The sequence below is a fragment of the Diprion similis genome, chromosome 13, assembly GCF_021155765.1.
Source record: "Diprion similis isolate iyDipSimi1 chromosome 13, iyDipSimi1.1, whole genome shotgun sequence".
NCBI classification, from domain to species: domain Eukaryota; kingdom Metazoa; phylum Arthropoda; class Insecta; order Hymenoptera; family Diprionidae; genus Diprion; species Diprion similis.
Genome location: NC_060117.1, coordinates 5,483,030 through 5,496,793, shown reverse-complemented (window position 1 = coordinate 5,496,793; position 13,764 = coordinate 5,483,030). Strand labels below are relative to the sequence as shown.

At 39.6% G+C, this 13,764-nt stretch overlaps 1 protein-coding gene and 1 long non-coding RNA gene across 3 annotated transcripts in view; one reads left to right on the top strand and one right to left on the bottom strand.

Annotated features, from left to right (window-relative positions):
- Positions 1-369: 369 nt before the first annotated feature.
- LOC124413788 (Y+L amino acid transporter 2) overlaps positions 370-13,764 on the bottom strand; it is a 73,926-nt gene continuing 60,531 nt past the window's right edge. The window contains exons 5-11 of one of the 2 annotated variants that reach the window (XM_046894561.1): positions 4,894-5,017; positions 3,722-3,922; positions 3,567-3,641; positions 3,083-3,242; positions 2,500-2,592; positions 1,595-1,654; positions 370-683 (exon numbers count right to left, since the gene is read on the bottom strand). In XM_046894561.1, the coding sequence (XP_046750517.1) occupies positions 1,596-1,654; positions 2,500-2,592; positions 3,083-3,242; positions 3,567-3,641; positions 3,722-3,922; positions 4,894-5,017 (712 nt within the window). In that variant the 3' untranslated portion in view covers positions 370-683; position 1,595. The remainder of the gene's footprint in view (positions 684-1,594; positions 1,655-2,499; positions 2,593-3,082; positions 3,243-3,566; positions 3,642-3,721; positions 3,923-4,893; positions 5,018-13,764) is intronic. The other variant, XM_046894560.1, reaches the window with a different exon arrangement.
- Positions 3,916-5,729, top strand: LOC124413790. Its single transcript, XR_006929903.1, has 3 exons — positions 3,916-4,040; positions 4,846-5,039; positions 5,634-5,729. It is a non-coding gene; the product is annotated as an uncharacterized LOC124413790 (long non-coding RNA).

Here is a 13,764-nt window from a genome sequence, read left to right as displayed (position 1 = left end):
ATTGTCCAAATTGTCAAAAATTTTTTTTTTTTTTCTATACAGACTAATGTATTATATATATGATATTCACCGGGTCAACCGAAATACCTTATAGTGTGATAATATATAATAATAATAATAATAACGTAGCGCATAGCGGGAGTAGTCCATTTTTTATACATGTAATATCATATAATATATTATAAAATAATACTAAACAACTAAATGAATGTTTGCATATAAATTAGTTATAGTTATATAAAGGTAAAATTACGTGTGAAAGTAGATCGTAAAATACAGATTATAAAATAGAAAATGGAAAAAAATTAAAAAAAAAAAACAAATCTAAAAGAAGTATAATGGAACATTTGTATAAACAATGAAAAATACGTCACTTGGAATGGATAAATAATTACACTGTTCAGATCATTATTGCAATGGTTGACCGTGCGATTCGTCAGGCACCCAATTTCAATGTGGCTGTTCGTTGCACTTGGGCGCCGTTTTTTTTTTTTTTTTTTTTCTTGTTTTTCTTCTCTTTTTCTCCTTTTTTACCTCACTCGTTATCGTTGCTGACATGGTATGCTAGAAATACTATAAATGAACTTTTTTTTAATCTCATTTCAATTGAGGCAGTTAAACCTGAGCGGGTTTCGATTTTCCAACAACCAGCATTATCTTCTGCAGGAACCTCGTTGTGCTTACTGAAACACGTTTAATTAATTTTTTTTTGTTAGTATACGAGTAGAAGAGATCGTGAACATTTTTAATGCGGATACGATTCAGCAAAAACTTTTGAACCGTGATTTTCACCTCAAATCGTCCTGTTCGAATTTTCTTTTTTAAAATCGTTACAAGTCAGCAAAATTCGTACCAGAGTCTGCAGATAATTTTGAACAGAACGATTTGGCTTTATTATTATTAAAAAATAATATTTTTTTTTTCTTATTATCATTTAGTCGTCATAGATATGAAATGCTCGGTTCAAGCACCCTTATAATAAAAAGTGCGTATATTATAGAAATCGATTTGTGAAGGTGTGCTTTGGCGCGTGTGTTATAATAAAGCAGGCAAGATAATATTGGAGTAATAAATAAATAAATAAATAAATAATAACAAAAGATGTAACTATCATGATAAAAAAGATACATCAGCTATCAGGGAATTTTTATATGATTGAATTTAAGAAATAAAAAATGATTAATACATATGTTGCAATTTATGAAAAATTTTTTTAGTACACGTATTAATACTGTAGTTGTTATTACTTTTACGTAGTTATAGTTGTTATTGAAAATTTGAATTATAATTAATTTGGCAGTGCAATAAGCAAGTGGAAAAATGTTTACTAGTGAATAATTATTATTAATAGGCTTGTAACGGTTACGTATTATTAAAAGCGTGGAAAAACGTGGCCAAGAGTGTGTATAATTAGTGCTGTGCGATTAACCGATTAATCGGCAGCTTCGATTAATCGTTTTTTCAAAGCGACGATAACTTTTATGTGAATTGCAGATGCATGCATGTGAGGCGATAGAATGATAGGTATGATATTGGAAGAAGTATATAAATAATTGTTAATAATAGTAATAATTATGTATCGTGTATTATGAACCTTAATTTGTCTTTGGTCGGACAACCATCATCAGCTTCTGCACACTTTGGGTGAAGGCTCCTATATGAAAAAAAGTGTTAACGACCAGAAAATAAAATATGAGTGAAAATTATAACTACAGAATATGTGTAACAAGTGTTTTCTCGTGCATGTATAACCGTGTGTTGAAATAATGAACCTAATCAGTAACATTATTTGATAATATAATTATAAAAGATGTATAAAATAGATATAAAAATAGTCACACGATAAAACAAGTGTTTTTTCGATTTTTTATGATAAATGATCGTCGCTGCTCTCTGTGCAAGACTACAACCCTTAAGAAGACAAGTTCTGTCAGTGTCTCAAGGGATCTACCCGTGACGCGATTTTGTTAAAAAAACGGCCATGAGCGAGTGAATTTCGCAAGTGAAATTTTCAGATCTCAGGCATTTCCCGAAATTGGAATTACGGCTAATTTATTCTTGCCATCATTCTTTTTGGCCTAGAGTGACGCTGAATTCCTGATATACTCTAGGAATGGTATTACAGCCAAAATAGAATTTCAAGTGGCGTAGCGTCCACCATACTTGTCGGGTATCTTCAACGCGTTTCCTTATAACCTCAAATTAGTTTTAGCTTAAATATAGTATTGAATAAGAGAGTAGATGTGTAACTTTTTTCCTCCAAAATTAATAATAGTAAATGTAATTCTTCTTTTTTTTTCTTTTCACCAGACGGTACAGCTTCGCATTTTTAATATGTGACAGGCATTCAAGTCGAAAAGCTTCGAACGGTATTTGAGACTACCTCGGGACACTCAGAAGAAATCTTTAAGAAGGGTGTGCGGCTATTTATCTCGTCTTGATATCTATATTTATCATTACTTTTAACCTGTTTTTTCAACTTTATCTTTCAGTACTCACCTACTGTCTTCGTGAATGACTTGGGTTTGTTTTTCCAGGCGATAAACAGAAAGTAAACGGGTACTGATGACAAGATCATCAAACAACCGTACGCTGAAAACACGGTTACAAAGTTTCGTCAGTAAACATATATATTCCGAAGTTACAATTGAAGACTCATTATAATTATAATTTCAAATGTGCAACTGTAATCATTACGTGAATATAGCGCCTACACGATTGATGTCAAGTCAATTAGTGCGGCTTATCAAGTCCATTATACGGCGAACAGAATAAGAATAAATTCAAAAGACGAATAAATAAATAAAAGCTGATATCACATTTAATTCAAGTCCGCGTGTGATTATTACTTGTGATTGTGTATTTATTAATACTTCTATGCTTCTCAATCTTTCGAAGTTGTGCAATGAAATCGCAACTTTGGACTCTTGAGTTACGTTGCTGACCGAATGAACTCGTTTATGGCACAATATCGATAGCTAAAAGTATTGTTGGCGAGTTATCGGTATTCGAAGTTACTAATTTGTTATAAGTCAACATGAAAAATACTCAGAAATCAGGTTCAACAAGAAACATCTCTCACCTGTTTCCATTGGCTCAGCATACATAGGAACAAGGGTGATGAAGAGCGTGGCGATTATGTACACAACAGGGAAGATGAGGTTGACCTTTATCGGCCTCGGAAGATTGGGCTGCGCCCACCTAAGCCAAGGCACGCAAAGAACCGACGCACCTATACTCATCTGAGGATGGAAACCATCGTTTAGTGTTCATTCGTAAGTTGGCCAATGGTACGTTCAAACGATATAAATTTCAAAAGCATCTGGCTGAGGTCCCAGAATTGTTTGATCATTTTTAGATTGATTCAGGATTTCCAAATCTTCAAGAGTTGAAGAATAATGGATTCGAGATAAGAAGTTACGTATATGTGCAGGTGATTTGAATGAACTCTAGGCCATTATAGAAAGGTTAGTTGAATACACTGGAGTATTTGAGTCAGAACTGCTTGCTCGGATACATCAACATAATGAAAAATATTTCCAAATAATCATTATCACGATGCTTACCCAGGTTGCGAATCCCACGTAACTTATAAGTTTGAAGATATTGGATGAGGAGAGATATACCATCGACAATAGGGCCTGAAATGAGTAAAATTTTGTAACTATTCAGCGTGTCCAATGCAGAGTCAGTCTTGGTAACCGCGAGTTGTGTATCTCACCATGCACAAAACAGCTGGGGTGGGAGTCAACCTGGATATTTGTATCATTGTCAGAACCTCCGGCATCTGTCCTTCGCAGGCACCGGCGTAGAACAACCTCGAGGATGTTAGGAGTATACCATTGACAGCTCCGAAGGTGGATAAAGCGACGAAGACCGGTATGGTCCATGCCATCACGCCAAAGAGCCGATTGGCATACGTCTGGACAGAGCATGAATGGTTTGTACGAAATAAATAACTGGTAGTTCACTCCAATAGCAGGTGCATTGCTCCATTCCCTTTTCAAAAGTCGTTACACTGACCAATTTTCCATATTAAGGTGTTTATGAAGACCCGTTCTACACCTCGAAAAAGTAAGGATGCAGAACTCCTATACCGCTCAAGCGATCAGAGTGAAACTTGGGCAATTAATGCCTTATTTTGACAAAAAGTGGAGCGTCTTTTTACTTTTTCAAAATTTTGAAAAAAAATTTACAGATTGGTTACCACCCACAGAAATTGGCCAAATTTTCACAGTTGCACTGAATGGATCGAACTATCCGGTATGATGCCACTCGGCACTGATGAAACACACATTTTGAGCCCAGTCCCATGAGATTTGATGGTGAAATGACGAAATGGCAGATGATCTGGTTTTCGATTACGAAGAACACCGAAATCTCATTTTGGCGACATTTGTTACCGACATTACGCGCATGCCGGTAATGTATGCGTGTAATGTCGGTAAAAAATTACCAGCATGCATGAAAGGTCGGTAACAAATGTCGCCAAAATGAAATTTCGGTGTACTTCGTAATCGAAAACTAGATCAGCTGCCATTTCGTCATTTCACCATCAAATCTCATGGGACTGGGCTCAAAATGTGTGTTTCATCACCGCCGAGTGGGATCATACCGGATAGTTCGATCCATTCAGTGCAACTGTGAAAATTTGGCCAATTTCTGTGGGTGGTAACCAATCTGTAAATTGTTTTTCAAAATTTTGCAAACGTAAAAAGACGCTCCACTTTTTGCCAAAATAAGGCACTAATTGCCCAAGTTTTACTCTGATTGCTTGAGCGGTATAGGAGTTTTACTTCCCCGCGTTTTCGAGGTGTACAGCGCTTCTTTATAAGCAACTTAAAGGCATCAACTCGTAGATGAAAGACGTAGGTGACGTTGGTTTATACTTACAACTGCTACAGCTCCGCTGCCAAGAACTTCGTCGGGACTAAGAGTGGTGTAGAAAGCAACATTGGCGAAAACGTAGACGATTGTGACTAAAGCGCAGGAAATGCCAATAGCTCTGGGTAGATTTCTGCAAGGTAAGAAAAATGATGGTGAGATTTTATCTCAGTCCTGCATCACGTTTCAACGTGACAAAATTCATTACACATAGTATTGGAAGACTTTTTCCCACTCATAAATCATACTTGAACACTTTACGTGACAGTCGGAGGATGGTTTAATTTCGAGCGATGATATGGTCACAAAACCTTTTGTGCCTTGGTCTGTGAATTTGTTCTCTCTAACTGGCTAGTACCAAAAATAATCGTGAATTCGAAGTGTGATTATGGACATGTAATATTTCACCTTGGACTAGTTTAGTGGCGAACTTGTACGATTAAGCACGCGATGAATAGTTCAATTTTTGGGTTTGCTTGTGGATGATTGACATCAATCACAAACAAATTTGTCCCATTCTGAATTATTCCTGCGCTTTCACCTTAGATAATTAGTGACTGTTAAGTACTCTTCTAGTAGCTTCTGACTAGTTTTATTTCAGCCAGAGTATGTGTAGCATTGTGGTCAAAGTTTAGGAGTGAGGGGGGGAATTGAGGATATATCCAATCTTTTAGTATGATGGAAAAAATAATACAACAGGTTTCACTTATATGGTAATAAAACTGAATAAATTTAATTCTGTGCTATAGCGCTGACCAAGGCTTGACGCTTGGCTCAAGTCATCGGGAAGCATTCCAGAGGTTTCCGAAACTCGACGTCATATCAGATACGGCATTATTCATGGTAGCTTGGCGAATCAGACCTTCGCAAAGTGAAAATTACTCTCCAATGGTCAGCTTGAGGCTGAATCAGCCGCGCTGATCAGGATTCAGCGCTATGAGAACGATTTTTAATGCATTTGGAGAACTATCATGATCATGATTGCAAGCTTCTGTACGCATGACAGTTTATTAAGCTAAGAAAGTGCTGTGAATCTTGCGCTACACACTGTATCAGTGAAATACGATGTTTAGACCTGGAGTATAATAATGATTATAAATAATATTTTATAGGGCTTTTGAATTGTCTATGAGTGTGAAAAGAAAAAAAAATGTAAATGTATCTCAATACTAGTTGTAACAATAAACGAAATCATTTGTAAATATCATTGTTTATTGATTGTTATGTTTTATCTGTAAGAAACCGAAGGTGTTTAGTTTTTCGGGACGCAGAGTTACGATTCCGAAACTGACGGACCATAGGTGTTGGCCGAGGATAAGGTCTCGAAGAGTCAGGTATTGCGATTGAAAAGATGACAGACTAAGTCATTGAGAAAGTATAGGCTGAAAGATTGAGTGACTGGCATATCAATGCTGGGTATCTGTATCAATGTCTGCGTTCTTTCGAGGACATGCGATCTATTGCACGCGTGAAATATCTGGATTGAGGTTTAATTGCAGCGCTTTACGATATCGTCAAAATTTTCGCCGGAAGTCCAGTGGGGTTAGCCTTGATTTTTTAATCATTTTCGGAGCTGGAAATTTCTGGTCTCGGAATCGATTTGTATGACCATCTCTAGAGTAATTAAACCCCCAGGAACTCAGAAAACACCTCAAAAATAGCCTAGGACCAACAGCAGAGATATGACGATAAAAATCTGCAGTTTTTCGGCTGTAACTTTTGATCCGTTGCTCGCAGCGTATCGGGACTGCGATCCATCGATTCCTCTGGCAAAATCACGTCGGAATAGTACCCTGAAGAATTATTTGCAGCACTTTTCAAAGTCGTCGAAATTTCCGCCAAAAATGCAAAGGGGTTAGCCTTGGATTTTTTTTGGCCGAAAAATCTTTTGTCTGGGAATCGATCCGTATGACGCTTTTTAGACTAATTCGACGCCCAGGAACTCAGAAAACTCATGAAAAATAGCCTAGGACCAGCAGCAGAGAAATGACGATGAAAATCTGCAGTTTTTCGGCTGTAACTTTTGATCCGTTGCTCGCAGCGTATCGAGACTGCGATAAATCGATTCCTCTCGCAAAATCACGTCGGAACAGTACCCTAAAGAATTAATTGCAGCACTTTTCAAAGTCGTCGAAATTTTCGCCAAAAATGCAAAGGGGTTAGCCTTGGATTTTTTTTGGCCGAAAAATCTTTTGTATGGGAATCGATCCGTATGACGCTTTTTAGACTAATTCGACGCCCAGGAACTCAGAAAACTCATGAAAAATAGCCTAGGACCAGCAGCAGAGAAATGACGATGAAAATCTGCAGTTTTTCGGCTGTAACTTTTGATCCGTTGCTCGCAGCGTATCGAGACTGCGATAAATCGATTCCTCTCGCAAAATCACGTCGGAACAGTACCCTAAAGAATTAATTGCAGCACTTTTCAAAGGCGTCGAAATTTTCGCCAAAAATGCAAAGGGGTTAGCCTTGGATTTTTTTTGGCCGAAAAATCTTTTGTCTGGGAATCGATCCGTATGACGCTTTTTAGACTAATTCGACGCCCAGGAACTCAGAAAACTCATGAAAAATAGCCTAGGACCAGCAGCAGAGAAATGACGATGAAAATCTGCAGTTTTTCGGCTGTAACTTTTGATCCGTTGCTCGCAGCGTATCGAGACTGCGATAAATCGATTCCTCTCGCAAAATCACGTCGGAACAGTACCCTAAAGAATTAATTGCAGCACTTTGCAAAGTCGTCGAAATTTTCGCCAAAAATGCAAAGGGGTTAGCCTTGGATTTTTTTTGGCCGAAAAATCTTTTGTCTGGGAATCGATCCGTATGACGCTTTTTAGACTAATTCGACGCCCAGGAACTCAGAAAACTCATGAAAAATAGCCTAGGACCAACAGCAGAGATATGACGATAAAAATCTGCAGTTTTTCGGCTGTAACTTTTGATCCGTTGCTCGCAGCGTATCGGGACTGCGATCCATCGATTCCTCTGGCAAAATCACGTCGGAATAGTACCCTGAAGAATTATTTGCAGCACTTTTCAAAGTCGTCGAAATTTCCGCCAAAAATGCAAAGGGGTTAGCCTTGGATTTTTTTTGGCCGAAAAATCTTTTGTCTGGGAATCGATCCGTATGACGCTTTTTAGACTAATTCGACGCCCAGGAACTCAGAAAACTCATGAAAAATAGCCTAGGACCAGCAGCAGAGAAATGACGATGAAAATCTGCAGTTTTTCGGCTGTAACTTTTGATCCGTTGCTCGCAGCGTATCGAGACTGCGATAAATCGATTCCTCTCGCAAAATCACGTCGGAACAGTACCCTAAAGAATTAATTGCAGCACTTTTCAAAGTCGTCGAAATTTTCGCCAAAAATGCAAAGGGGTTAGCCTTGGATTTTTTTTGGCCGAAAAATCTTTTGTATGGGAATCGATCCGTATGACGCTTTTTAGACTAATTCGACGCCCAGGAACTCAGAAAACTCATGAAAAATAGCCTAGGACCAGCAGCAGAGAAATGACGATGAAAATCTGCAGTTTTTCGGCTGTAACTTTTGATCCGTTGCTCGCAGCGTATCGAGACTGCGATAAATCGATTCCTCTCGCAAAATCACGTCGGAACAGTACCCTAAAGAATTAATTGCAGCACTTTTCAAAGTCGTCGAAATTTTCGCCAAAAATGCAAAGGGGTTAGCCTTGGATTTTTTTTGGCCGAAAAATCTTTTGTCTGGGAATCGATCCGTATGACGCTTTTTAGACTAATTCGACGCCCAGGAACTCAGAAAACTCATGAAAAATAGCCTAGGACCAGCAGCAGAGAAATGACGATGAAAATCTGCAGTTTTTCGGCTGTAACTTTTGATCCGTTGCTCGCAGCGTATCGAGACTGCGATAAATCGATTCCTCTCGCAAAATCACGTCGGAACAGTACCCTAAAGAATTAATTGCAGCACTTTTCAAAGTCTTCGAAATTTTCGCCAAAAATGCAAAGGGGTTAGCCTTGGATTTTTTTTGGCCGAAAAATCTTTTGTCTGGGAATCGATCCGTATGACGCTTTTTAGACTAATTCGACGCCCAGGAACTCAGAAAACTCATGAAAAATAGCCTAGGACCAGCAGCAGAGAAATGACGATGAAAATCTGCAGTTTTTCGGCTGTAACTTTTGATCCGTTCCTCGCAGCGTATCGAGACTGCGATAAATCGATTCCTCTCGCAAAATCACGTCGGAACAGTACCCTAAAGAATTAATTGCAGCACTTTTCAAAGTCGTCGAAATTTTCGCCAAAAATGCAAAGGGGTTAGCCTTGGATTTTTTTTGGCCGAAAAATCTTTTGTATGGGAATCGATCCGTATGACGCTTTTTAGACTAATTCGACGCCCAGGAACTCAGAAAACTCATGAAAAATAGCCTAGGACCAGCAGCAGAGAAATGACGATGAAAATCTGCAGTTTTTCGGCTGTAACTTTTGATCCGTTGCTCGCAGCGTATCGAGACTGCGATAAATCGATTCCTCTCGCAAAATCACGTCGGAACAGTACCCTCAAGAATTAATTGCAGCACTTTTCAAAGTCGTCGAAATTTTCGCCAAAAATGCAAAGGGGTTAGCCTTGGATTTTTTTTGGCCGAAAAATCTTTTGTCTGGGAATCGATCCGTATGACGCTTTTTAGACTAATTCGACGCCCAGGAACTCAGAAAACTCATGAAAAATAGCCTAGGACCAGCAGCAGAGAAATGACGATGAAAATCTGCAGTTTTTCGGCTGTAACTTTTGATCCGTTGCTCGCAGCGTATCGAGACTGCGATAAATCGATTCCTCTCGCAAAATCACGTCGGAACAGTACCCTAAAGAATTAATTGCAGCACTTTTCAAAGTCGTCGAAATTTTCGCCAAAAATGCAAAGGGGTTAGCCTTGGATTTTTTTTGGCCGAAAAATCTTTTGTCTGGGAATCGATCCGTATGACGCTTTTTAGACTAATTCGACGCCCAGGAACTCAGAAAACTCATGAAAAATAGCCTAGGACCAGCAGCAGAGAAATGACGATGAAAAACTGCAGTTTTTCGGCTGTAACTTTTGATCCGTTGCTCGCAGCGTATCGAGACTGCGATAAATCGATTCCTCTCGCAAAATCACGTCGGAACAGTACCCTAAAGAATTAATTGCAGCACTTTTCAAAGTCGTCGAAATTTTCGCCAAAAATGCAAAGGGGTTAGCCTTGGATTTTTTTTGGCCGAAAAATCTTTTGTTTGGGAATCGATCCGTATGACGCTTTTTAGACTAATTCGACGCCCAGGAACTCAGAAAACTCATGGAAAATAGCCTAGGACCAGCAGCAGAGAAATGACGATGAAAATCTGCAGTTTTTCGGCTGTAACTTTTGATCCGTTGCTCGCAGCGTATCGAGACTGCGATAAATCGATTCCTCTCGCAAAATCACGTCGGAACAGTACCCTAAAGAATTAATTGCAGCACTTTTCAAAGTCGTCGAAATTTTCGCCAAAAATGCAAAGGGGTTAGCCTTGGATTTTTTTTGGCCGAAAAATCTTTTGTCTGGGAATCGATCCGTATGACGCTTTTTAGACTAATTCGACGCCCAGGAACTCAGAAAACTCATGAAAAACAGCCTAGGACCAGCAGCAGAGAAATGACGATGAAAATCTGCAGTTTTTCGGCTGTAACTTTTGATCCGTTGCTCGCAGCGTATCGAGACTGCGATAAATCGATTCCTCTCGCAAAATCACGTCGGAACAGTACCCTAAAGAATTAATTGCAGCACTTTTCAAAGTCGTCGAAATTTTCGCCAAAAATGCAAAGGGGTTAGCCTTGGATTTTTTTTGGCCGAAAAATCTTTTGTATGGGAATCGATCCGTATGACGCTTTTTAGACTAATTCGACGCCCAGGAACTCAGGAAACTCATGAAAAATAGCCTAGGACCAGCAGCAGAGAAATGACGATGAAGATCTGCAGTTTTTCGGCTGTAACTTTTGATCCGTTGCTCGCAGCGTATCGAGACTGCGATAAATCGATTCCTCTCGCAAAATCACGTCGGAACAGTACCCTAAAGAATTAATTGCAGCACTTTTCAAAGTCGTCGAAATTTTCGCCAAAAATGCAAAGGGGTTAGCCTTGGATTTTTTTTGGCCGAAAAATCTTTTGTCTGGGAATCGATCCGTATGACGCTTTTCAGACTAATTTGACGCCCAGGAACTCAGAAAACTCATGAAAAATAGCCTAGGACCAGCAGCAGAGAAATGACGATGAAAATCTGCAGTTTTTCGGCTGTAACTTTTGATCCGTTCCTCGCAGCGTATCGAGACTGCGATAAATCGATTCCTCTCGCAAAATCACGTCGGAACAGTACCCTAAAGAATTAATTGCAGCACTTTTCAAAGTCGTCGAAATTTTCGCCAAAAATGCAAAGGGGTTAGCCTTGGATTTTTTTTGGCCGAAAAATCTTTTGTCTGGGAATCGATCCGTATGACGCTTTTTAGACTAATTCGACGCCCAGGAACTCAGAAAACTCATGAAGAATAGCCTAGGACCAGCAGCAGAGAAATGACGATGAAAATCTGCAGTTTTTCGGCTGTAACTTTTGATCCGTTGCTCGCAGCGTATCGAGACTGCGATAAATCGATTCCTCTCGCAAAATCACGTCGGAACAGTACCCTAAAGAATTAATTGCAGCACTTTTCAAAGTCGTCGAAATTTTCGCCAAAAATGCAAAGGGGTTAGCCTTGGATTTTTTTTGGCCGAAAAATCTTTTGTCTGGGAATCGATCCGTATGACGCTTTTGAGACTAATTCGACGCCCAGGAACTCAGAAAACTCATGAAAAATAGCCTAGGACCAGCAGCAGAGAAATGACGATGAAAATCTGCAGTTTTTCGGCTGTAACTTTTGATCCGTTGCTCGCAGCGTATCGAGACTGCGATAAATCGATTCCTCTCGCAAAATCACGTCGGAACAGTACCCTAAAGAATTAATTGCAGCACTTTTCAAAGTCGTCGAAATTTTCGCCAAAAATGCAAAGGGGTTAGCCTTGGATTTTTTTTGGCCGAAAAATCTTTTGTATGGGAATCGATCCGTATGACGCTTTTTAGACTAATTCGACGCCCAGGAACTCAGGAAACTCATGAAAAATAGCCTAGGACCAGCAGCAGAGAAATGACGATGAAGATCTGCAGTTTTTCGGCTGTAACTTTTGATCCGTTGCTCGCAGCGTATCGAGACTGCGATAAATCGATTCCTCTCGCAAAATCACGTCGGAACAGTACCCTAAAGAATTAATTGCAGCACTTTTCAAAGTCGTCGAAATTTTCGCCAAAAATGCAAAGGGGTTAGCCTTGGATTTTTTTTGGCCGAAAAATCTTTTGTCTGGGAATCGATCCGTATGACGCTTTTCAGACTAATTTGACGCCCAGGAACTCAGAAAACTCATGAAAAATAGCCTAGGACCAGCAGCAGAGAAATGACGATGAAAATCTGCAGTTTTTCGGCTGTAACTTTTGATCCGTTGCTCGCAGCGTATCGAGACTGCGATAAATCGATTCCTCTCGCAAAATCACGTCGGAACAGTACCCTAAAGAATTAATTGCAGCACTTTTCAAAGTCGTCGAAATTTTCGCCAAAAATGCAAAGGGGTTAGCCTTGGATTTTTTTTGGCCGAAAAATCTTTTGTCTGGGAATCGATCCGTATGACGCTTTTTAGACTAATTCGACGCCCAGGAACTCAGAAAACTCATGAAAAATAGCCTAGGACCAGCAGCAGAGAAATGACGATGAAAATCTGCAGTTTTTCGGCTGTAACTTTTGATCCGTTGCTCGCAGCGTATCGAGACTGCGATAAATCGATTCCTCTCGCAAAATCACGTCGGAACAGTACCCTAAAGAATCAATTGCAGCACTTTTCAAAGTCGTCGAAATTTTCGCCAAAAATGCAAAGGGGTTAGCCTTGGATTTTTTTTGGCCGAAAAATCTTTTGTCTGGGAATCGATCCGTATGACGCTTTTTAGACTAATTCGACGCCCAGGAACTCAGAAAACTCATGAAAAATAGCCTAGGACCAGCAGCAGAGAAATGACGATGAAAATCTGCAGTTTTTCAGCTGTAACTTTTGATCCGTTGCTCGCAGCGTATCAAGACTGCGTCAAATCGATTCCTCTCGCAAAATCACGTCGGAACAGTACCCTAAAGAATTAATTGCAGCACTTTTCAAAGTCGTCGAAATTTTCGCCAAAAATGCAAAGGGGTTAGCCTTGGATTTTTTTTGGCCGAAAAATCTTTTGTCTGGGAATCGATCCGTATGACGCTTTTGAGACTAATTCGACGCCCAGGAACTCAGAAAACTCATGAAAAATAGCCTAGGACCAGCAGCAGAGAAATGACGATGAAAATCTGCAGTTTTTCGGCTGTAACTTTTGATCCGTTGCTCGCTGCGTATCGAGACTGCGATAAATCGATTCCTCTCGCAAAATCACGTCGGAACAGTACCCTAAAGAATTAATTGCAGCACTTTTCAAAGTCGTCGAAATTTTCGCCAAAAATGCAAAGGGGTTAGCCTTGGATTTTTTTTGGCCGAAAAATCTTTTGTCTGGGAATCGATCCGTATGACGCTTTTTAGACTAATTCGACGCCCAGGAACTCAGAAAACTCATGAAAAATAGCCTAGGACCAGCAGCAGAGAAATGACGATGAAAATCTGCAGTTTTTCGGCTGTAACTTTTGATCCGTTGCTCGCAGCGTATCGAGACTGCGATAAATCGATTCCTCTCGCAAAATCACGTCGGAACAGTACCCTAAAGAATTAATTGCAGCACTTTTCAAAGTCGTCGAAATTTTCGCCAAAAATGCAAAGGGGTTAGCCTTGGATTTTTTTTGGCCGAAAAATCTT